Source organism: Phocoena phocoena, chromosome 16, assembly GCF_963924675.1.
Source record: "Phocoena phocoena chromosome 16, mPhoPho1.1, whole genome shotgun sequence".
NCBI lineage: Eukaryota > Metazoa > Chordata > Mammalia > Artiodactyla > Phocoenidae > Phocoena > Phocoena phocoena.
In genome coordinates this window covers 69043560-69068329 of record NC_089234.1, presented here as the reverse complement: position 1 = coordinate 69068329, position 24770 = coordinate 69043560, and the positions used below count along the sequence as shown (strand labels likewise).

The 24770-nt window shown below is 43.1% G+C and overlaps 1 protein-coding gene across 1 annotated transcript; it reads left to right on the top strand.

Moving 5' to 3' along the window:
* The first annotated feature begins 1996 nt into the window (after window positions 1-1996).
* Window positions 1997-24770, top strand: ZNF365 (zinc finger protein 365). Its single transcript, XM_065894668.1, has 5 exons — window positions 1997-2065; window positions 3753-4508; window positions 16996-17176; window positions 23655-23692; window positions 24434-24770. The coding sequence occupies exons 2-5, from the start codon at window positions 3766-3768 to the stop codon at window positions 24696-24698; spliced, it is 1227 nt and encodes a 408-aa protein (XP_065750740.1). The 5' UTR covers window positions 1997-2065; window positions 3753-3765; the 3' UTR covers window positions 24699-24770.

Here is a 24770-nt window from a genome sequence, read left to right as displayed (position 1 = left end):
GACTGTGGCACTGGAAAATCCTTAGTCCATTCCAGCTCCTGCCTTTTACAAATGATGGCACTGAAGCCCAGAGATGTTGCCCCTCTTGCATTGAATCTCACACAGCTAATTAGGGAGTGAACTTGGTATTAGACCTTGGGTCTCCACATTCCTAGTCCAGGCACTGGGGTGGAGAAATCTGTAAACTGGAAGATTAGCCCATTCTCTCAACTGGCTCATGTTTGACCCCACCAAAGGGAGCAAGTAAGTCACACTCCTCCTAGTGGGGGAGGGGAAACCGCGCTGTAAAATTGTCTATTTTTAGCCTCTGTATACGGCCTGCTCTCTGCAGACTCACTCTGGCTAACAGACTGCTGTGGGATTTAAGGCATGGTGTTGCGTGGTGGTTGCCATGCCAACGAAATTGAACAGAAATAGAGTTTTCTAGTAGATTATTCTGGTGGAGGCTCGAAAGCCAGATTACAGCTCTGACTCTGAAGCTTAAATGATGCAACTGATTAGTACTGGTAGATGGTAGGTACACAATTACACTGGTTGAAAAACAGAAAACATGAATGCAATTAGTTGCATTAGGGAGATGACGATGTAGCAGCAGATGCTACTTAATCCTTACAGTCAGTCTGGAGCAAGTTCATTCATAACCTCTGGATTTTCATAATTACCTGACCCTCGGTGTGTGAAATGATTTGTCTGATTCCAAAGGACTGCCTCTGGTCTTCAGGCCACTTATGGGCTCTGCAACGCAGGGGACTCTGCACACACATGAGTGTTGCAGACATGGAGAAGGTATAGGAACTGATCTGGGTTCCCTTCTCAGGAGCGTATTCACATCTGAGAAGGTTCCTGTTCAGTTCTTCTAAGGTCAATTTTTGGTTAATGTAATCACCATATTTAATATATTGTAAAATACATTTCAATTCTAGAACTAGGATTTGAATCAAGCCTAACTCCAGAGTTTGGACTCTTAATTACATTGATGTGATGATTCATTTGCAAAACAAAACAAACCAAAAAACAAACAAACAAAATAAGACAATTACTGAGATATTTACAGTTAAAATAAAATCAAGGTTGAAATGAGTAAGTTCTGAGAAGAGAGACACCCTATGGAGTCAAGAAGATTCATTAGAGTAAGTGTCCGCAGATGAACAAAACCTCTCCTTTTGACAAGAAAACCCAATGGTAACTTTTATTCTGGTTTCGTATTTCAACAGTTAGACTAGGAATATTCCAAGAGGTTTTAAAAAAAAAAAAGCTGAGTCATCAGTGTCCTTTAGAAGGAAAGAAACCTCCCTTTAGGGTGATAAATCTTCACTTTTGCTGGCGGGGGAGGGTGCCCCTCAGAGATGGGGGTGCGAATGCTGCGGGTCTCGTTTCTTTATTCACAACCCTGTACTTTTCTAGATTTAGTTCTGCCAGTTAACTTAGCAGGAGGACACTTGCCAGGAAGGTTAGGGTAGACTCTAGGTTAGTTATTTGGGGATGTTAGGATGAAGAGGTCCTAACATATACACCCGGATCTTCCTGCTGGCAGATTTTCAAAGAAGATGCCCAGCCGTGCTTCATCCTGATGCACACTCTCCCGCTCCCCAATAACTGTAAAGTGCGAAAAAACCCTGCCAGGGCCTGCGGAAAGCGCAGCGCTTCCGAGGCTGGCACGCTTTCCTCCTTCCTCTCCAGGGGAGCGATCCCAGCACCGCTCCCGGTGATGTCAGTGGAATCCTGAGCCGGATCCCGCTCCACGGCTGGAGGAGGGCAGACGGTGCTCTCGGCAGCTGAGCAGAGCAGAGGTGTCCCCTGCGAGACCACGGCAGTCCGGGACCCCCAGGGCATAAGCTCTCTCAGCGCGCGGGACCCCGGCGACCGCGCACGCCGCCCCCGCTGGCCCGCGCCATGCTCCGCCCTGGACGCCGCTCGTCCCGGAGCGGGGGTGCGCGGGAGGGGGGGTGGGAGCGGACCAGCTCAGCCTGATTTACGGCTCTGCTGAAAACCGCTTCGCACCCGCAGCAGTAGAAGCGTCGCGGCGGCAGCGGCAGCAGCAGCTGCAGGGGCAGCAACAAGTCGGGTAAGTGGGCATCTGCGCCCGCGGCCCGGCCCAGGGGGCGCGGCAGAGGGGGCCGTCCGGGCTAGGCAGTAGGTCCCGTCCCCGTACCACGGCGGGGAGTTGGGCTTCTCGGCCCCCGCCTGCGGGGACTCGTGTGCGCATGTATCCACTCTGGCACCGACGGGCTGGCACGCTGCGGGGCAGGGGCGGGGAGAGCCGGGACCCCCGAGGCACAGTCATTTCCAGCTTGCCCTGCGTAGGCAGAGGAAATTAGGGCTTGTCCGCCCACCCTGTGAACTGGAGCTTCCTCTGGGCCATTGAAACCTTGCGTACTCCCGGAGTGCGTGATTACCCATTTCCCCATGCAGGGGTTCCACCCCTTCCCCTTGCTCCCTAGAATCCCGAGTTCCCCTTCTTCACCTCTGGCCTGAGTTTCCGGCCAGGGTTGGCATCCTGTCTCCAGAAAACCCGTGGTCCAACAGCCTGGTGTAGCACAGGAAGAGGGTCCCCTCTTTCGGGGCCAGAGGCTTATTAACCTGGAAGCTTTGCCTAGCTGTGTGGGGATCGTTGGTGCCTCTACTTCTGAAGAGGCTGAGGGGCCTAGGAACAACACTTCTCAGTCTAGACCTCTCTTTGGGGCCCGGCGCTTGTTACATTTAAGAAGAAACCCTTCCTGGAGGGAATAGATAGGCGCTGCTTGTGGAATCGGGTTGCTAGCAGTCATCTGTTGCTAGGGCTAAGATAATAAATGTCTGCAAGGAAATAAGAACTTCCCGTTATTAAAAGAGTTATGCTGATACCCACCTGGTTCAAACTTTTGCCATCCTAGAGGTTTTCGTGTTAAAACAGACAGGACAAATCCAACCAGGACACTCTGTTTTAATAAAATCTTGTCTGTGGCCCCACTTAACGTCCAATAGTATTTGATATATTGGGTTTCCAGATTTCAGTAAATCTGGAGTATTGGGGGGGCATCATTATTATGATAACACTTTGATTTAAATCATCATGGCAATAATTTTTAAAAAATTAAAGGCAAAAATCTCAGGTTGAAAATTTTTCAGCTGATTGTGTGCTTAATGCCACTGCACCTAGTTTGAGTGATAACCTTTCCTATACTTGAGGAAAGACTGCTGAGCTTGCTGTCTTAGGACCTGTTTTGGCAATTCATGTGAGTTTTTCTCATTTTTTTTTTTGTATTCATGCTTATCAGTGTCATCAGTAAAATAGGACACTTTTTTGCAGTTACTGTACTAAATTCAGGAGGGCAGGAAACTTGAATTCCACGTCGGAATCTGACACTGTCCTTTGACCTTGGATTAATCACTTTACCTCCTTGCTCCAGTCTTCTCATCTGTGGAAAGGGAATGTTACCCACCTTTTTTATCCTAAGCAGGGTTTGGCAAACTTTGTCTATAAAGGCCAAGTGGTAAGTAGTTTTGACTTAGCCTGCTGTAGAGCCTCTGTCTCAACTACTCACCTCTATCGTTTAGGGCAAAAGCAGCAGTAGACAATATGCAAATGAGTGGAATGTGGCTGGATTTGGCCCATGGATTGTAGGTTTTTAATTTTAGTAATAAGATATTAAATGCAAAAGTCATTTGGAATTTAAAAGCCTCTGTCCTCATGGAGATGATCAGCAACAATCGTTTCAGTAGCATTTTTTAAACAGATGTGCCAATTACCTGTTTTATTCTCCCCTGCCCAGGACTTTGAGAGTAATGCAACAGAAGGCTTTTGAGGAAAGCAGATACCCCTGGCAGGAGTCCTTTGAGAATGTCGCTGTGTGCCTGCCATTCCGCTGCCCGAGGTGTGGGGACCATACCAGATTTAGAAGCCTGTCCTCATTGAGGGCCCATCTGGAATTCAGTCACAGCTACCAGGAAAGAACCCTCTTGACAAAATGCAGCCTCTTTCCGTCCCTCAAAGACACAGACCTAGTCAGTTCCTCAGAACCCCTGAAACAGGGAAAATTGCAGAGCTGTGGCAACATAGTGAAGCAGAAACCGCCCTATGTTAACTTGTGTAGCATTTCGCATGAACACGGCAAGGACAGGAAGCCATTCGAGGTGGTGGCAGAGAGGCCTGTGTCCTATGTGCAGACCTACACTACGGTAGACCTACGTGCAGACTCGCTGGATGGCCTGAGGTCCAGTCCTGGCCTTCCCACCTCAGACACCAAAGCAGCTTTCGAGGCACATGTCAGAGAAAAATTCAATCGGATGGTCGAGGCTGTGGACAGGACCATTGAGAAGAGAATCGATAAACTCACCAAAGAGCTGGCCCAGAAAACGGCTGAACTGTTGGAAGTTCGGGCAGCTTTTGTGCAGCTGACTCAGAAAAAGCAGGAAGTGCAGAGACGAGAGCGGGCCCTGAACAGACAGGTGGATGTGGCCGTGGAGATGATCGCAGCGCTGAGGCAACGCCTGACGGAATCCGAAGAGGAGCTTCTCAGGAAAGAAGAGTAAGTGGCGTTGAAACAGGATGCTAACCCCGTTGCTTTAGGCCCTTCCCACCCCCTCACAAGTTACACTCGAATGTTAAGGAAGGTTTGGTTTTAATCACTTGCAGGTACCTTGGCTACATCTCCCATTGATATAGTTGAATGTAGGAGGCATAAGGCTTTTAATACTATTTACCCTCTCCACTGTGGTCTCCAGCTCAGCAACATGAAAGTCGAAATAATCGAATTCCTTCTCACTTTGGAAACTGTAAACCACTACAAATAATTTTTTTAGAGAGAGGAGTAGTGCAGTCTGTTCATGGGACCCTTTCCTGGCCGTGGTCATGGGTGGGGTGGGGAGGGGGGGTGGGAGGGAGCTGAGAGGGAAGGCAGAAAGGGAGTAGTAGGGGACCCTTTCCGTCTCACTGACGGTCTCCAGGCAATAAAATCAAGAACATGAGAGGCTGTCTTGTTCAAGTATACTCTAAATATAAATAATTTTGGCTTCTTTGCCATTTTGGATTACCTGTCTATATTAATTACATGTCAGTAGCAGAGAATCTGTTAATTATAATTTTTATTTTGAAGAAGCAGACATTAGGATACCCAGAGGAAGCTTCTGAGATTTCCATACTCTTCTGATTTAAGTTTGAGAATTTTCTTTTTGTAAAATGCTAGACTAAGTCATGCCTGCTTGCAAAGAGTTCACACGGGTTTTTATAAGTTATAGGTCATCAGAGAAGCTATTACTTTAAAAATTATCACACTTGGAAAAGCATTTCCTTATCAATGAGTATGGATTCAACTCAAACTAGAAAAGTATATGTAACAATGCAGTGTTATTTCCCAAATGCTTAATGTTGGATTTAATTTTAAATGGAGGCTCAGAATTCACAGAACCAAAGGACGTAAAAATTGATTGACTGAAACAGCCTAAAAGGCAGGTTTTCAAATAAGTTGAGTTCTATTATACAGATTGTCTTAATTTCATGCTTTCTTTGCCCTGTGGCACTCTTCTATTTTGTGTTCTCTCTTAAAATGTAGTAAATTAAAGCTTCTCTACTTGGTAAGAGGCTGAGAAACTCTATATATTAAAGAGATCATCACTTGCTATTACTAAATACTTACTGCCTACCTAGAGGGAAAGCCTGCTCTGCTCAACTAGATGATTTTAAAATCATGTAGTGAGGACGGATTTGAATCAGCCATTGATTTATTGATACTCTGCTCCTAGGGAGATGATCTCCATCGAAAAATGTTTCTCTCTTGGTTCTTGATGTTCCCTGGTGGGAAGCTAGTGCCTTGACCTGCTGTAGCACCCAGGGTGACTAACACTGCACCACTGAAAAAATGGCACATGGGGTTGCTCTATGTGCAGAGAAAAGCCTGGAATTAAATTAGTGATATTTCTGTGTGATTGACGAGCACTGAATTTAAAAGGCAACCAAATTAATTGTGTGCATTTACTTGTTTGTCATGTTTTATTTATTAAGTACACAGGTAATAACAGACATGGGATTTGGGGTGGTGGCTGCCTGGAGTATGGGAGAACAATGAGACGGTAGGGAGGAGCATATGGTTCGATGTAGGTTATTGTCAAGGATCTACCTTTTATTTTGGGTGGTGTGTTCAAGGGTGCTTTATTATTATTATTATTTTTTTTTTTTTTTTGCGGTACGCGGGCCCCTCACTGTTGTGGCCTCTCCCGTTGCGGAGCACAAGCTCCGGATGCGCAGGCCCAGCGGCCATGGCTCACCGGCCCAGCCGCTCCGCGGCGTGCGCGAACCCGTGTCCCCTGCATCGGCAGGCGTAGTCTCAACCACTGCACCACGAGGGAAGCCCAAAGGGTGCTTTATTATTAAAAATAACTGGTTAACTAACTTTAGTAAAAGTGGGCCATGCATGAATCCATAGTGATAATATGTTATATATGGTTAATCCAGTGCTGTTACCTGAGGACCAGTTAAAAAATTAAATATACTTGTAAAAAAAAAAATTTAATGGGGTAAAATTGTATGTGTTAAAAGTCCTCCCTCCTCACCAAACATCCCCCACCCCATCCTCTGGAGACAGCCACTGTTTAGTTCAGTGACTGTCCTTCTAGACCTTTCCTGTGTCCATACAATCATACATACTTTTTATGCACATACAGAGTTACTGTGTTTTCCCAAGTGGAATCATGACACATACTATTCTAATCAGTTTGTTATTGATGAATACATGGTTTTGTTCCATTTTTCCTGGTGTTAAAAATAATGTCTCAGTTAATGTCCTTGTACATATATCTTCATTCATGTTTTTAGGTGTATACCTGAGGGTACATTATGAGTTGATTTTTAGTATGACATTTTTGAACTACCAGGGGAAAAAAAGCAATGACATTGAAAAAAACACCTTAAATGAAAATTCAGTGAAACTGCCTTAAACTTTTAAACATAAAATAAACAAAGTCTTCATTTTGTTAAGCCTTCATTTGGCCTGTGCCATTAATTTCTGTATTCAAGCCTCAAATAATCACTCTTTCTGTACATAAAATAGAACTGAAAGAGTCTTCTTTCCAGGAAGGACAGTGGAGCTCTTGGTCTGAGAGAGCAACTGTGGCCAACAGCCTCAGTGGCTACAGTGTCTAAATCCCCCACCCCAAAATGGGGAGCAGAGCAAGCCAGCTGCCCATCTGTCACACTACTGAAACCAGGGTGATTTGACTACATCTGCCTGGCTGGGCCACGATCCTTCCTTCCACCACTCCCTCACAGTGCTAAGCCTTCCACCAAAGAGATGACCTTTCATATACGGAAGACCTGCTTGGCCAACGAACATACCAGGAGTTGTGCTCTCCTGTTAAACCCCTCCAAACGAGCTCTCAAGGCCCATTTGTGAGAAGAAGTATGTTGTTACAGTCCCATTTGAAATTGACTTAAACTCTGGGGACCCTTTAAGACACAGATAGTAACTTTGGTTTAAAAAAAAGCAAACACCTAGTATTTGACATTCACATGAGGCTCTCTTGCTTATGGATTTTCCCCATAACTTTAAAATTCTTTCATACTGAAAAAAAAAAAAGACTTGAGGGCTGATTCTGCCTTGAGGCCATCTATAGGTTGAATCAACTCGGATTACAGAAGTCATATATATGCTCTGTAACAGAGGAGACTGTTTGAACTGGCAGTGTTTTGTACTTTTGTCCTGAGTCTCATTGTACCTCCACAGAGAGGTGTCTGTATGTTTCTGGAGTGCAAATCCTAGAAAGAAACTGCTCATTGTCTTCACAAAGTTTGTGCAACTTTAAAAGTCCTATGGAAACAGGTACTTGTATTTACTTGTTCAGGAGTATTCAGAGCTTGTAGGGTAGCACTGCCCATGATCAGGTAAATCAGTCCCAGCCAACCTTGCAGTAAGGTGTCCCTTAACAAGAAAGGACAGATTGTAGCTGATTCCTGGCTGAGTTGGTGACCTGGGCTTTGGAGAACATCAGTGTAATAGCAGTGATCCTAAATTTACTTGCACACTCATCTGTTGGTAAGGTTGGAAGGCCCCGACTGAGCACCTGTGATGTGCCCAGCACTGTGCTAGGTGTGTTTGGGGGACATGAAATTCTTGGTCTTTTTCCCTAAGGAACTTACACGCTACACAGGAAGAATAAAACATACCCATGTTCAAACTCAGGGTAGTTTGAAAAAGTGCTTACATACAAGCCACAGTTTCAAGTTGATGAACATTAGAGAACACATTTTCCCATGTGGTGAGGCCAAACTGAAGGAGTGAGGAGGAAAAGCGGGATTTGCATTGGTAGCTGGAGGACAGTGACATTGAAGGACATCAGAGAGGTGACTGTTGTAAACGAACCCTGAGGAGACTGTGTAATTTTAGTTCTGGAAGGTACCCACCTTCATTTTACAGATTTGGAAAATAAAGCCCAGAACAGTAGAATGACAAGGACAGAAATTTAGTAGCAAAGCTGAAACAGGAACCCAAGTTCCCTATCTCGCTGCTGAGTGCTTTTTCCATTAATTCACTGTGCTTCAGCCAGACTTTTGAAAATACACTATTTGCCCAGAGTATCAAGACTTAGGTAATACCATATCTGGCCCATTTTGGAATGGCTTGCTTCTCTGCTGTGTTGAGAGGGCTGCCATGGTGACATCATTTATTTTTCTGATGAGATTAAAGAAAATGTCAGGTGGCATCAAAGGTGTTGGGAAATGGGGAAATGGTGGCATCATCAGTATAGTTGATATTAAGCTTCTGGAACACCAACCTGGGACTTGTAACTTCCAACAACGGCTTTTAACTTGATCCTCTGGATGTCTGTTCCCCGTCAGGGTAGAGTACGTGCCACTACCAGCCTTTGATGGCAGTGAGGGACCTCTTTGAAATTCCATCTCTAATTTCCATCCTGCTCCCTTGCGAGCTATGACAGATAGAATCTCTCCCTTCTTCCTTCATCATTTGACTTGTTCCCAGCCTGGTGTCAGCCAGAAGACAAATCTTTACTGAGTGCTTGCTGAGCGCCAGGTACTATTCTAGGTTCTGGTCATACAGTGATCCCCAAATGAGTCCAGTTCCTGCTTTCATGACAGGAGTAGACAAGCGGATAAATTAGACATTAAACATCATTAGGGGTATGTTAAAAGAGACATCGAGGGGTGGCTTGAACCAGGAATGTCCATTTAGGTTTCTGTCCAAAGCTGGCTGTAGAATGCTGTCCTTTGAAGGACAAGTTTGACTTGGTAACTTGCTTTGCACAACTAAACCCTCTTGCCACTTAATTACGTCTTTCCCGGTTTTGATCAGCTAAAGCAGTGCGTGGTCTCCAGACTGATCCGTAGCTAGGAAGCAGGCCGAGAAAAATCATGTCAGATGTAGAGTTCAGTGGGACAGGGAGGTGTCTGTTTGCTCCACATTTTACTGCATTTATGTAAATGGGGCCTCTCTATCCAGGCTGTGTTCCATGCAGACTTACGAACCAATGTACGAAAAAATTCCCTCTTAGAGATGGCATCTGGTAAAATTTGGAGACCCCCCCCCCAAAAGAAATTTCTATTTGTCTCTCTCATGTCTGTCCTTCCCTCCCCAAACTACCCTTTCTGTCTGGACTGAGGGGCTTAGAATGTGGTTTTGATCTATTTATAAGAATAATTTGACTTTCTCCTTAGAGTTATTTTTTAAGTTCTTAATTAGAACCATATATTATACTTTTTGGTGTGTTCCAGGAAGTGAAAAAAGAGAGATGAGGCAAAGGGCTGACAAGAGTAGAAATGTGACATGGCTCCTGATGTGGGGCAGGTGTCGATTCCACCCTGTGGGCCCCGCCAGGGATACAGGAGCTGACCCCGAGCTCTGAGTGTGCAGCCTGGCTTCCAGTGCTCGGAGGTGGTTGGCTCCAGCTTTATGATTTGCCTCGTGGCTGACATTACAGTCGGTCTGAGGTGTTCTGTGATCAGTAGCTAGGCTATTTTTAGCCAGGGGTATTTTTACTGTTTCATATACTTCTGAAGAGGTTCATAAATCAGTAATGCAAAATGAAATTTAAATAACTTGGTAGAACTTTGCCCTTGGGATAAGAAGCTGTTAAAGGTGTTGTTTAAGAACAGGAGAGAGAGGGCTTCCCTGGTGGCGCAGTGGTTGAGAATCTGCCTGCCAATGCAGGGGACATGGGTTTGAGCCCTGGTCTGGGAAGATCCCATATGCCACGGAGCAACTAGGCCCGTGAGCCACAACTACTGAGCCTGCGCGTCTGGAGCTTGTGCTCTGCAACAAGAGAGGCCACGATAGTGAGAGGCCCGTGCACCGCGATGAAGAGTGGACCCCGCTTGCCACAACTAGAGAAAGCCCTCGCACTGAAACGAAGACCCAACACAGCAAAAATAAATAAATAAATTACTAAGACTCCTACCCCCAACATCTTAAAAAAAAAAAAAAAGCGTTGGATGTTTAAAAACAAAAAAGAACAGGAGAGAGGCATCAATTTTAGATCCCACCTTCATTTCTGCAGCAGGTACCTGTGTTGTAGGTTACTTACTGGTTTTATGCCCCAATACTTGTCTAGAAAAAGAGACAAGGAAACCTAAGTATCTTTTAGTCAGCTAAACATTTTTGTCTAGAGATGCAGTTAGACATCTCATGCATTCAGCAGAAATTTGTGGAGTCTCTGTTGTGTGCTGGGCTCAACATTAGGTGCTGTGGGAATCACAGTGTAGGAGCAGGCCAGGGCCCTGAACTCACTGATTTTGTGATTGACGGCGTCAGTGGCACGACGAGTCCCTGCAGTGTGTGCTGTGATAGGCTGCATGGTCTGCGGGAGAATACAGCAGGTCACCCAGCCCACATTTAGGCGAGTGGAGCCCTCAGGTTAGAGGGATCATTAGAGTCGGGGCTTGGGAAGGGACCCTGGGGAAGGGAACAGCATCTGCAGAAGAAAGCATCTGGCTTGTAGGCTGAGTGGAGTTCACTGATGCTGGAGCAGAAAGGAGGTGATGTGCAGTGATGAGACCCAAGGGGATTGTAAGGCTAAAGGATGTCCATGAAAGGTGGAAACGTAGGGAGATAGACATGATAAATGGTTTGTGGATAGTAGATTACAGTGAGTGATATGATCAGTGTGTCCTCCCTCATTAACAATGCATAGTTTGGAACTTCCCTGGTGTAGTGGTCCAGTGGGTAGGACTCCGTGCTCCCAATGCAGGGGGCCCGGGTTCCGTCCCTGGTCGGGGAACTAGATCCTACATGCCGCAACTAGGAGTCTGCATGCCACAACTAAGAAGTCCACATGATGCAACTAAAGATCCCACATGCTGCAACGAAGATCCAGCATGCCGCAAATAAAACCCTTTGCAGCCAAAATAAATAAGTAAATATTTAAAACAAACAAACAAACAAAAGCAAAGCATAGTTCAATGCCAATGTAAAATCGCAATGAACACCACAGTGCATTAACGTGCATTTCCCTCTATCTCTACACCTGCTTCTAGAGTGTGTTGTTCACATGATAGTATATCTTCGATTTATTTTTTGAAATTAACCCATCTTTAACCCACCTCAGAAGAAGGAATTGAAGGGGTTCAATCTGTGAAAAATAAAATATTATCTATGTTTTAGACCTTTATAACCATCCTGTAAATAAATGAGTGCATGAGTGAACAAATATTTTTTTCTCAATAAAACTTTGATTGTACTGAAGGGGCTTTTTCACTCAGTGCTTTCTTCTACTGTGTTTGTTTCTGAATGCCTGTGAATCTCAGGATACTGAAAGATTTCTAGGTCTGCAAATCATTCAGCATGATAACGAACTTCAGGCCAGTTTCTTATACTATAGTGGTATTCTGGTATCTTTTCCTTTAGTATCAGATATTGCTTTAAATAAGCATATTTTCCACTGAAGCTTAAAACCTGGATTTCAGTCATTTTTAACCTTTAAAAAAAAAAAAAAAAAAGAAGTCAAAGATAGGGCTGGAAGCAGCCTAGAATCAGTTAATTTCCCCAGAGCTGGTCTGCACCCACACCTGGACTGAATTTCACGTTTGCCCTTATCTTCTCATCTGGCCTTCCAGCTTTACACAGTATTCTGAGTTAGGGTTGAGAACTTAAAATAAAACCGCACAGGTCTTTTACTCTGCTGTCTGATAGCATGTGTTATTCTTTTTCTTAGTCACATTCAGCCCAGCTTTGTAATTTTGAACTTATTTCAGTATTTGTTTCTTTTAATGTCTGCTTCCCCCACTATGTGAGGGGTCTGTGCAAGACAGCCAGATCCAGCCTGCCACCTGTTTTTGTGGAGCCCCGTGCTAAGAATAGTTTTTATATTTCTAAATGCTTGAAAAAAATTCAAAAGAGAAATAATAATTCATGATATATGAAAATTATATGAAATTCAAATTTCAGTGTCCATAAATTAAGTTTTATTGTTACACAGCCTCTGTGGCTCTTTTGTGCTAGGCAGACTTGAGTAGTTGCAACAGAGACCATATGGACTGCAGAGCCTAAAATATTTACTCTCTGGCCCTTTACAGAAAAAGTTGGCTGACCCCTGGTTAGACAGTAAGCTTCATGAGGACAGCCACCGGTTCATGAATGCCCTCGCACTAAGCCCAGTACCTTGTAGCATTCAGTAGATGTTTGTTGAGTTCCTGAATAATGGAGTAAATAAATGTATGGATTGTGGCTGCATCGTACTAGAGTTCTAGCCCACGTCGTCCACCCTTACCAGAGTTCTGAGGTTTAGGATCACCCTGTACATGGCATGGCAGCAGTTCTCAAACTTTTTGGCCTCGCTTCCCCTTACACTCTTAAAAAAATCTGAGGACCCCAAGAAGTTTTCTCTGTGTGGGTTTTATCTATCAATATTTACTGTATTAAAAATTAAAATTTAGAAAGTAAAAACACTAATGCATATAAAAATAATGATATTAAATCCATTACTTGTTAACATATTTTTGTGAAAAAGAACAATTTTCCCAAAAACAATTTAGTGAAAAGAGTGGTATTGTTTTCAAAGTTTTGCGAATACTTTTAATGCCTGGCTTATTTAATAGGAGGCAGCTGAAACTTAGTTCTGCCTTTAATGTGTTGCAAATTTGTTGTTTTGGTTGAAGTAGATGAAGGAAATCCAGTCTCACACAGATATGTGGTAGGAAAATGGAGAGGTATGTTAACAGCCTTTTGAGAGAATAGTGGATATTCTGCTTTGATATTATGCCAGAGCTTGACAGTTGGTAGCTTCTCAAAGGTTAACTGCAATGTGGAATCTGAAACCACATCAGTGAACGAACATTTCCTTCTCCCTTCCATTGAAATCCATTGGTCTGTCTTGCACTTTGAATGGATATTTTACTGTTTGGAGTATAATGATTAAAGAAAGTACAAATGCAAAGTAGTTAAATCTCTGTCTTTTTCATTCAGGAAATTCACAAGATTCCTTGGGAAAATAAGACGCGTTTCTGGATATTGTTAATCCAGACTGAACAGGATGTGAGAGGGGGATTTGAAGTTGTGTACATGTGCTATTCCACAATTAATCACTAGTTTCTGTTCCTGTTTTTACCTAATACAGATACCCAAACAGAATCTCAGTATGAACATCTCCAGCCCTTGTCTCGTGTAACTTCTCTTTTAAAATTAAATCATCACTGTTTTAAATGTCTTTTTTTTTTTTTTTCTTAGTTGATGTGAAACATCCATAAGCTGAAATTAGGTTAGCATTGGTGCCAGGTTGTTTGGAAGAAAGGGTATTAACTTCTTGGCTTTAGGGGACAAGATAATTGAATGAGGGAGGTTAGAAAAAGATGCTTCATTTTTACAACATAACACTCCACAATCAACTAGTGGCATTAATGTTTTAAAATTTTTTATATGGAACCGGTAATAAAACATCACATGATTTAAAAATGTAGCCACAATCATAAGCTGTATTGCATTCAGATTTGTTTTCTTGCTTTTGAGATGTTAATTCTGTGGGATTAAGCTGTCAAATATTGCTCTTATATTCTAAACTGTAACAGCCTGAGAGCTCAAGAATAGTAAATATGCACAGAGAAAAAAAAAAGACTGGAAAAAATACACCAGAATGTTCACAGTAGTTACCTCTGGGTGGTAGGATTATGGGTCATTTTTTGTTTCTTCCCTGTCCTTTTTAAACATTGACTACAACAAATATTTATTGGATATTACGTGTCAGGTATTGTACTGAGTGATGGGCTTACAGCAAAGAACAAAAAGCTGATTCAGTCCCTGCTCAGTTAGATCTTCCATAGGTCACTTTTTGTATTTCCCATAATAAACATGAAATATTTCTGTAATGAGATAAATATAGTAAATATTATAAACCAAAATGAATTGAAAAAATACACTGGCTCTTTTTGCTATGTTTTTGGTTTTGGTGGGCGAGAGGGTTGTGGGTTTTTGGTTGTTTCCCCTGTAAGTACCAATTTGGAGACTGGTTTATGAGTCAGTTATCCTAAACGTCACCAAACATCACCACTAAACATCACTTGACTCCAAATGAATTGAAGCCTTGATATTGGAAAGAGGAAGGAGCAGCCATTTCCTGGGCTTTGTTTTCGGTGGTGCTTTTGAGCTGTGTGAAGATATCCCATCCAAGCGTTCTCAGTTGTAACTAAGAACCATGACAGGGCTGGATGTGGCACCTGGATGGACCCTCCACTGTTTTGCTGCTGGTTGGGGTTTGTGACTTACCTAGGAGGCAGGTCAGAGCCAAATGACGGCAGAGCTTGAAAACTGGCTTGTGTCCGTGGCTTGAACAGCTTGGAAAGTGCACATCTTCTATGCAGGGCTCATACGGAAACATCTGGAAATAAACTTGAAACTTAATGATGAAAGAGAACTTTCCAAAAGGACTCTTATTTCCTATATGTGACTACTTCTTAGCTCCTGAAAGATAATGGAATTATTATGGGCTCTGGGTTTATGTTTGATCTGGATAGGAAACTAGAAAAAAGGGGACTGGTATGATGAGCAATTTTTGGAGTGAATCATTGTTAGAACCAGTCTCTTTTCTGTTTTTATAAATATATAATTTTATAAAATAACATTTTACAGAGACGTTTGACTCTGTAGGAAGTGTCAGAAAAGTTTCAGTATGGCCAAGTGTGATGTAATATATTTATGAGAGAAAAGTCATGACTAATTGTAAAAGTGGCTCCCTGACCAGTTGTACAGAATAAAGGATCTGGAAGCCACCACCAACTGTTTTGCAAAGACCTTCTTTGAAACTATGACTTCCTGAGCTGAACAGCCCTGAAGTTCTACTCTCAAGAAATTATGGAGCTTAGCAGAAAATAAAAATCAAGTGGAGGTTGAGAAGATTCAGAGAAGGCAATGAATTTAATGAACTCTCTAGAACAACTGCATGAGGTTAGATTTAAGAAAACATTTAGATTTTTTAATCTAAAATGAATGAAGTTTAGGGGAACAATGATCAGAGTCCTTAGAATCTTGGTTCTGCGTGAGTAGAACATGGCCAGAAACATGAGGGACCGCTCTCTGAAGGTTGCGAGTTCAAAGACACATAAAGGAAATACTATATCCAGCAGGTAGTGAAATTATGGAAATCAGTAGCTCCAGTGAGTGTGACAAAACATACAAAGGGGATGGCCAAAAAGATCTTGATTTCTTATTAAGTGAGGCAAATCAAGTGAGAAAATTTTGATACTGTATACCTATTGATAGTACTGATTTGTATGTGTATATGTAGAGATGTTTGTGAGGATGGTTACCAAAATGTAAACAGTGGTGGTCTTAGGATAATGGGGTTTCAGGTGATATTTTCTTCATTATATTTTAATGTGTTTGAATTTTTTATAAAGAACTTATTTAGTTATAATTCAGTAAAGTATTATTTTCATACTTGCATTAGAAATAAAAAGATATAAAATAGTAATATAGTTATTAAAATTTTTCTGGATTTCTGAATCATAATGAATTATGTAGGTAAAGGTATTTTGCTCAACTTTTTAGGGAAGGGCAACCTGAACATTGCTTCTCCTATGTCAGCTAACGTAGCTTCCCCAACAGACCTTGGATCTACCTCAAGATGGCAGTTCTTGGACTGTTTCATTCTTAGCTCAAAAATATACTATTGGGGCTTCCCTGGTGGCACAGTGGTCGAGAGTCCACCTGCCGATGCAGGGGACGCAGGTTCGTGCCCCGGTCCGGGAAGATCCCACATACCGCGGAGTGGCTGCGCCCGTGAGCCATGGCTGCTGAGCCTGCGCGTCTGGAGCCTGTGCTCCGCAATGGGAGAGGCCACAACAGCGAGAGGCCCGCGTAACGCAAAAAAAAAAAACATATATATATATACACACTATTGGACATGGTGACTCCTTTTATATGCTTTGGTGCTCAGTGTGGTCTCTTGCTTCCATACTTCCTTCCCTGTATTTTCTTCCCCAATAGCCAGACTTTTCAAATGTAAGTCAGAACTTTTCTCAAAAGTGGCCAGTGGTTTCCCATCTCATAATAACATCTGGCACACTGACCTGTGAGGCCCCGCCTGGCTCCCTGCTCTGGCTGTCCTCCCCTCCCCACTCTGCTCTGTCCTTGCAGGCCTCCTTGCTGTACCTCAGGCCATTCTGCACATTCCCACCGAGCACCTGGCTTGCTCTTCCCAGCTATCTGCATGGCTGTTCCTTGCTTCCTGGTGTCTGTTCAAATGCTGCCCCATCCAAAATGTTGTCCTGACTTTGCTTTCTATAGTTTCACTTACTCCTTCCCTTCCTCCATCATTCGCTGTCCCCCTGCCCTGTTTCTCCTTAGCACTTATCACCATATGACATATATGTTTATTTGTATATTTTATAGTGACTATCTTCTTCTACTAAAATGTAGCCTCTAAATGTATCACTTAAAATGTAATTTTATCTCTTTTATCATGCTGTGGCCATACTGCCTAGGGCAGTACCTGACACATAGTAGGCACTCAGTAAATATGTATTGAACGAATGAATTCCTGTCTCGCTTCTCCATTTTGTGTTCTGATGTTTTTGCCTTGCAGAGAAGTGGTTACATTCAACCATTTCCTGGAAGCAGCCGCTGAGAAGGAGGTTCAGGGGAAAGCTCGGCTCCAGGACTTTATTGAGAACCTGCTGCACCGGGTAGAACTGGCGGAAAAGCAGTTGGAGTACTATCACAGCCAGCAGGCCACTGGCCTCTGCCGGGACGCCAGTGAGCACGTGGTGAGTCATGCAGGCCCCGCACCAGGTGTGAGGGCTGTGGTATATCAGGTGGGGTCAAGGACAGCAGAAAAGGGAACTGGGGAATGATTTGCAGGAATTTTCTAGACATCATTTGAAAGCACTGCCCTGGCCATGCCTGTGTCGGGGAAGTGATACAGGTGAGTTCAAGACACTTGGAAGTAAGCTACATTCCTGGATGCACGGTCTCCATTTCTTCACTCTCCAGCTCCACACCAAGCTGAGTTGGTAGAAATATTTTTATATTGTAGAATGACAGTTTGAAGTATACAAAGAAATCATCTGTCCCTACCTTGGTGTCAAGTATATTGGAAGTTATTATCCTGTTTTGGAGCTCTTCAAGGAATCTTCTGAAAACTTTCATGCTTCTTAGTTAGCAAAATTTAACCACATTTTTTCTTTAATAGGAAGGAAAACACTATTTGGTAGTCTCTATAGGTGAAACATTCTTTAAGTAGATTTTCAAAAAGACTAAGAAAAATTCACAGGTGATATGCTAATAATACATTTTTGCATACAATTTTACATATGGTTTCAGGGACTTAAAAAACGCCTAGAGCCCAAGTGAGAACCCTGAATATGGATGAAGGTCCAGACTCTCATAAGTGGCTTTTTTTTTTGGCTGCATTGGGTCTTCGGTGCTGCGCGAGGGCTTTCTCTAGTTGTGGCGAGCGGGGGCTACTCTTTGTTGTAGTGCACGGGCTTCTCATTGCAGTGGCTTCTCTTGTTGCGAAGCATGGGCTCTAGGTGCGCGGGCTTCAGTAGTTGTAGCACGTGGGCTCAGCAGTTGTGGCACACACAGGCTTAGTTGCTCCACAGCACGTGGGATCTTCCTGGATGTGGATTGAACCCATGGCCCCTGCATTGGCAGGCGGATTCTTAACCATTGCGCCACCAGGGAAGGCCCTCATAAGTGGCTTGATGCAGATTACCTGGTCTCTTCAGAGGGTGGGGTGTTTACAAATAACCATGCTGTAGGTGTCGGAGGTGGATGGCCATATTTGCCCTCTATACAATTTCCTTGGTGGTATAAACAACAAAGCCAAAGAATGGATTTTTGAAAACCTAAAGTGGTTTATTTATAACATTTTCATTATCCATTGAATTTTATTTATGCTTATTACCACCTTCCCAGAAGATTTAAAGATGATTCTTTTACTAACCCCCAAATGGACTATATATATGAGGAAAAGAAAAATAGGGAACATTTATGCTAACCAAAAGGTTAGTAAGGTTGCTATTGGTGGATTGAAAAGTTTAGGTTGAGCAGTCTGGAAGCCAAGATTAACAGGATACATGATTAAATAATCGAAGAAGGAATGAAATGAAAGGCATGTGGATAAAGAAGGAAGACCGGAGGGAGAGAGACAGCAGGAAAGAACAGAGACATGGAGGAAGGAAAGAAATGAAGAATCTTACACGGTGCCTACTGTAGTAACGTTCCCTCAGCCTTCGAGCCGCACAGTTGGGCAAGCGCCAGAACTTCCCAGTCAGGAACAAAGTAGACTGGAAGGAAGTAAATGTGTCATGTTTGTGAGGTTTCAGTAACTGTCATCAAAGCAGTTTCAGCTACCTGACGTATTTATTATTTTCCAGGTGGGTGTCTGTGGTCCCCTGAGAAGGAACGTTTATTCCCCTCCTCGATTCCCCTGTCACCTCTTTGGGAAATGCAAGAGTGCAGTCTCGGCTGGAGGGACACTCTGAGCCCTTTCCTGCCTCCTTCTTCCACCTTGCCATCTCTCAGGGGAGGGTTGTGGCATGAGGTCACCGAGCCCAGATGTGAGGTGAGAGGGCCTGGCTTCTAGATCATTCCCACCCTGCTTCTGACTGGATGAGACAGTTTGTCTTCCTGGGCCTATCATTCTTCTATAAAATGAAGCAGTTGGACTAGATGCTGTATAAGGGCTTTTGGCCTCTTAAGTTCTGCGATCATCACCTGACTTTGGTGGTTAGGAATTCTAAAATTAAAATGTAGCCATGATATTTTCAGTATCTAGTCTTATTAGTAACCCAGAACTAAGAAATGTATAAATTATTAGTAACCCAGAGCTAAGAAGGTCTCAGAGAAAATAATGGAAGGCAATGAGAAAGAAAGGAAGCCCATTAGTTCTCGCCTTTATTTATATTTCTGTGCTCACTTCTTCTGCTGACTTTACTTTTCCAGCTTGGAAACGGAACACCTTTTAAAAGACATGGCCAGTCCTTACTTCTCATCCTGCTGTATCATGTAGTCAAAAGTTGAACAGCATCTCAGCTCTTTTAGTCAGATGTATAGATATAAAATTATGTGTGTGTATGTGTACACATAACATATATATACACACACGCACACATAAGTATGTGTATATACATACACACACACACACACACATATATATACATGTACATACAAATACGGTAGGACATTTAATTAATAAATATTTGTTTTTGTTCTCTGTGTCCCAAAACCTGACATCATCTGCCTTCTTCAGATTTGATCGATATAAGGAAGAGTTGACTAATTCGGATCAAATAAAGTGCAGTTAAGATTGTAGCAGTGAATTTAGAAGTGAGAGCTGTCTGTGAGCAGGGCATGACCAGGCTGTAGTGAGGTGAGCTGACTTTTGGACGGAGAACACACTGCCCTGAGAACACCAAGAATGAGATGTTTGATTTCTGAAAGTATGGGCAGATGTCGTTTCCCCTGTTTTCATGTATAGTCCTCTAAACTCTACTTTGGACCATAGTGTACCACGTTATGAGACAGTCTACAAACCCTAAGACCATTTTACCTTTTTTGTTGTTGTTGTTGTTGTTTTTTGTTTTTTGCGGTATGCGGGCCTCTCACTGTTGTGGCCTCTCCCGTTGCGGAGCACAGGCTCCGGACGCGCAGGCTCAGCAGCCATGGCTCACGGGCCCAGCTACTCCGCGGCATGTGGGATCTTCCCAGACCGGGGCACGAACCCGTGTCCCCTGCATCGGCAGGCGGACTCTCAACCACTGCGCCACCAGGGAAGCCCCATTTTACCTTTTTACTTAGTCTGTTTCATCATAATAAAATACATTCACCACGTCTTTGATGTAATCAGACTACTCGGTCTGGCCTCTCTGGTATCTGTGGCTATGGAAGAACTTGGATTCTTTTAGCAGGAAAACCTTTGAATCGTATCTTTAGTAACCTGTTTGGCCCAGCTGAATGAAAGTGCAGGGCACCAAGAAGCCTGGGCTTCTGGAGCCTCAGCCCCGCGCAGGAGAGCTCCTTGCCGCAGTGCACCCCAGGATGGAGCAGAACTTTCTGACTGACTCCCCCCACCTCCGCTCCCTCCTCCAGAACAGTGGGGAATGCTGTCAGGAGCCTGGCTGGCTCTTGCCATCTCCAACAAGGCTGCTGTACAGAAACAGTGTGGCCTTGTCATCTCCCTTCTTTTCCAGCCCCCAGTTCCCTCCCTCTCTCCTCTTCCCTCTTTTTCTCATTACCACCTCCAGAGAGTAGTGACATTTCTAGATTGACGTGTTAAATTGCTTCTTTCTAAGATGTCTTCTAGCTTTAAGATTCTTTTGTGCTCTAGAAGAATTTCCTTCCCCCTCATATTTAGTGCCTTTTCTGAAATAATGTTTCGGCATATGTATCTTTCCCTTAATCCTCTTGAGCATTTATGTTCTTTTTCACCTGGCTGATTTCTAAAAATGTAATATGCTTACTCAGGTAATTTGTCTGTATGCTCAGAAACATGCTGTCGAATTAGACACAAAGTGACCTAATATCTCATCTGCCAAAATCACTCACAGAACTGCTCAAATGGAAGGTCATGAAATAGCTTGGATAATCTTATTTTAAGCATTGCATTTATTTCCTGGAGGTTGCTAAATTAGGACTAGCAGTAATTCATTTAACATATTTACTGGGGATGCAGTGCTTACTGGGTGCTGAGGAAACTGCTGTGAACGAGATCGATGAGGTCCCTGGTCTCAGGGAGGAGGGGCACACAATAAGCAAACAGATAATGAAGATAATTTCGTATAGTGAAGATCCTACTATAAAGAAAAAAGTAAGATGATATGTTTGAGATGGCCACTTTAGCTTTAGCAAAAAGCTTTCAAAAAAAGCCTTGCTGAAGAGGCAACATTTGCACTGTGACCTGAATAACAAGGACGCAGCTCTGTGAGAATTTGGAAGTGGAATATTCTAGGCAAAGGAATAGGAAATGCAGCTGCCTCAGGAGGGAACAAGCTTGGCATGTTTGAGTGGTGGGTGATAAGTCAGAGAGGTAGGAAGGATCCATATCAGGCGGGGGCTTCTTGGTCATATAAGGAGTGTGCATATGTTCCACTGCACACGGGGAAGCCATTGGAAGGTTTTAAGTAGGAGGTGATCTGTGTTTTAGCAAAATCACTCTGCTGCTCTGTGGGGAATTGACTGGAGGGGTGCAAAAATGAGCGACAAGTTAGAAAGCTCTTCTGTTGTGGCAGATGAGGGGGGATGGCAGCTTGGGTAGAACCGAGTAGAGAGAGGTGAAGGGTATCGGATATGTTCTTGGAGGAAAATTGACAAGACCAGCTGGCCTTGCTGAAGGATTAGATTTAGCTGGCGAGGGAAAGTGAGGAGTCAAAAATGAGTCCAAGGTTTTGGCCTCAAAAATTGAGTATATACAGAGGGGAAGTTGGAGGAGGGCTAGGTGTCCAGTTTCCCAAAACCTATAATAACCTGAGACACCATATTTGTCTTTTAAGTACTTAATTTGGCTCTCAGTGCAAGGTTATTTATATTTTTTCAACCTGAAACCTTGACCAAGGACTCTCTTGATCCCCATCTTCATACTCTCCTCTCCCTAAATAAAAAGAAGACAAAAGTAGCTGGACCAGGAGAAAATGGAGGTAGGTAGTTGGGCTAAGTGGGAAGAGCATTTCCATCTGCCTGAGGCTGTGGAGGCCTCTTGTGTTCACAGGGAGGAGAGCACATGAAATTCTTTGGTGCCTGTGATATCGGCCCCACCTCCACCCCAAGCCTCATAATCTAGCAGATCACTGTTGGCCTTTTCCCTGTGAGAGAAGCACACACACACACAACTTTTGCATAAAGTTCCAAAGGGAATTATGTACCCATATGCAATACATCATTACACTATATGCTTGCATACATACATGAAGTTGAACATATTTTGTCATGCCTCAATAATAATAATTTTTTTTTAAGTGGGAAAGTATTTAAAGGAAGGAAAACCCTGTAAGTTTTCAGAGTTTATATACACACTAAAACCCATTCAAGGAGCCCAGCTGATGGGGAGCGGGGGCAGGCGGACTGGGAGAAAGAGGGTAGAAATGCTGATGCCTTTGGGGTTCCCGGAAACTACCAGTCTGGTGTTTGCCGGAGCCATCTGTTCCCCCTTCTTTGTATATTGCAAGACCTCATGACCCTCACGCAAGGAATGTGCCTTTTTCTGTTCATGTTTACTACTCTCATGCCAAACCCAGCCAGCGTGGACAGGGTCAGCAATAATGCTGACTTTCAGTTGTGTCCCAAGGCAGAAGGCAGGAGTCCCATCTTACCTTCCTAGGCACGTGACCCTCAGAAGTCTGCTGAAGAAAGCTGCTTTCTGATTTGCTCCTGACTAAAGCTCAAGCTTCACACAGAAGACCTGGAGGAAGATCCTGTTATGCTGAGCTTGGTTTCTCCGGTGATTTGAGTATAGAGGGATGCATGTCTTGGCCACGCTGCGCCAGGATGGCCCTTTCTCCACATTCTCTTTGTCGTCCTCTTCTTCCGTCAGTCTGCTTGCAGATGTGACGCCACTTCTTTCAGTAAAGGCTGCATGAGGGAGGTTGGGAATATGCTATAAATACACTTGCCTATAAAGTGTCTGGTGACATGTGGAACACAAAATGATAATTATCATTTATTCTGCAAATGATATTCTGAGCCCAGCCACAAAAGTGCATGCAGATATTTTATTGAGAGTGGAAAATAACCTCAAAGATAGATGGCCTCAGGACATTTGTGGAGTTGGTCTTCGTATGCTCTCATTTTAGAAATGATGTATTTTAGGCAATAAACATTTTATGCCAATTTTCCCCGTAGTTGATACACTGTGACCAGACATAGCTGTAGTAAATTAGCTGCAAATACAGCCTGAATCAATCAAGAAATAATGGCACATCATTCCAGTTTTTAAAAACATGTTTCTTCAAGTGTTGTTCTCTTGAGGGGCTGTTTAACTTTTTGAAATTTTTGAGATCTGCTGATACTGGCTTCTTGGAAATCTCAGAACAGGGAGCCACAGAGGCTTCCTGAGTAAGCAGAGCTGAGCATGAAACGTTCTTGTTCTCCGCGGTGATGGATGGTGCCATGGGCAGTGATCCCGATACCAGTTACCGGCTTCTTTAATGGGAATACAGTTTCTTAAAAATATAAGCAACGAGGATTTAAAAAACCGAATCCAGCCTTTAAGTGAAGTAATGTTTTGTCTTATTTGTTTTCCTTCAGCTTACAGATATCTCCTCAAATAGGAAATCCAAATGCCTGTATGTATATCTTTTTATACTTAGGCTATTTGATATTGTTTGCATAATATGTGTTCCTGTTGCACTTTATATGATATCTATAATATAAGTGGATTTGAGAGTTTCAGGAGAAAATTTACCTGCTTGTGTACCTAACTTTCTAAAATGTGGATGTGACTTTTAACTCTGCTAATAGTCTGTGAGTATACGGCAGTATGATAGTAATGCAGGAGTCTTTTTAAAATATTGAATAATATAACTTTCTCTTATTGTGCTATAGTGTAGTCGTAATATCTCTATAGCACTATTAATGTAGTGTGCACAATAATTTATATATATATATATATATATAAATTTGTACTGTGAATCATATACTTTATGATAGCTGTACTACAGATTTGTTTGAATCCCCTAGAAGTCACTTAAAGAGTCAAGAGATGAGGGTTCTGGTCCCATCTTCTCCATAGACCACTGTATGTATTACCCTGGATAGTCATTTAAGTTTTCTCTACCTCAGTTTTTATCACTGGTAAATAAGACTAGTAATATCTCCCTGGGAATTTAGTATCATGAGATCACTTCATGAAGGCCATAGAAATTTTTGGAAGAAAAATATCAATATATATTATTTGTTTTACTGGCAGCATTATTGCCACCTTAGCATGCAGGAGTGATTGTTCCATGAGTAGTTTTTATTCTTTTAAGGATTTAAAGAAATCTTTCTTTCTGCTCATCTCCTTCCTCCCCCCCAACCATTTGTAGAAGCCGAGGGCACCCACATTCTGTGTGTAACCACCCTGATCTCAAGACCCATTTCCATCCAAAGGGAAGGAGCTACCTGAAAAAAGCCAAGGATGACAGAGCCAGCATGCAGCCTGCTAATAAGTCCATGCACGAACAGGCCGAGTCCGCAAGAGAACTCTGCAGACCAGCAAAGAAAGGGGAGCCTCTAGGATTTACCCGGAAAGGAAACATAAGGCCGAAAATAGCCAAAAAAAAGCCAACAGCGATTGTGAACATCATCTAAAAGGGTGGATGGCTCTGGACAACCACCACTGGGCTTTGGGAATGTTGTTCTAGGGGTCAGTAATGTTCTTTT

Bases quoted from the DNA above. Each gene is read 5' to 3' on its own strand.
- ZNF365 (XM_065894668.1), top strand. From the start codon at position 3,766: ATGCAACAGAAGGCTTTTGAGGAAAGCAGATACCCCTGGCAGGAGTCC. The intron at 4,509-16,995 runs GTAAGTGGCGTT...TTTGCCTTGCAG, and splicing joins GAGCTTCTCAGGAAAGAAGA to AGAAGTGGTTACATTCAACC. The intron at 23,693-24,433 runs GTATGTATATCT...AACCATTTGTAG, and splicing joins AATAGGAAATCCAAATGCCT to AAGCCGAGGGCACCCACATT.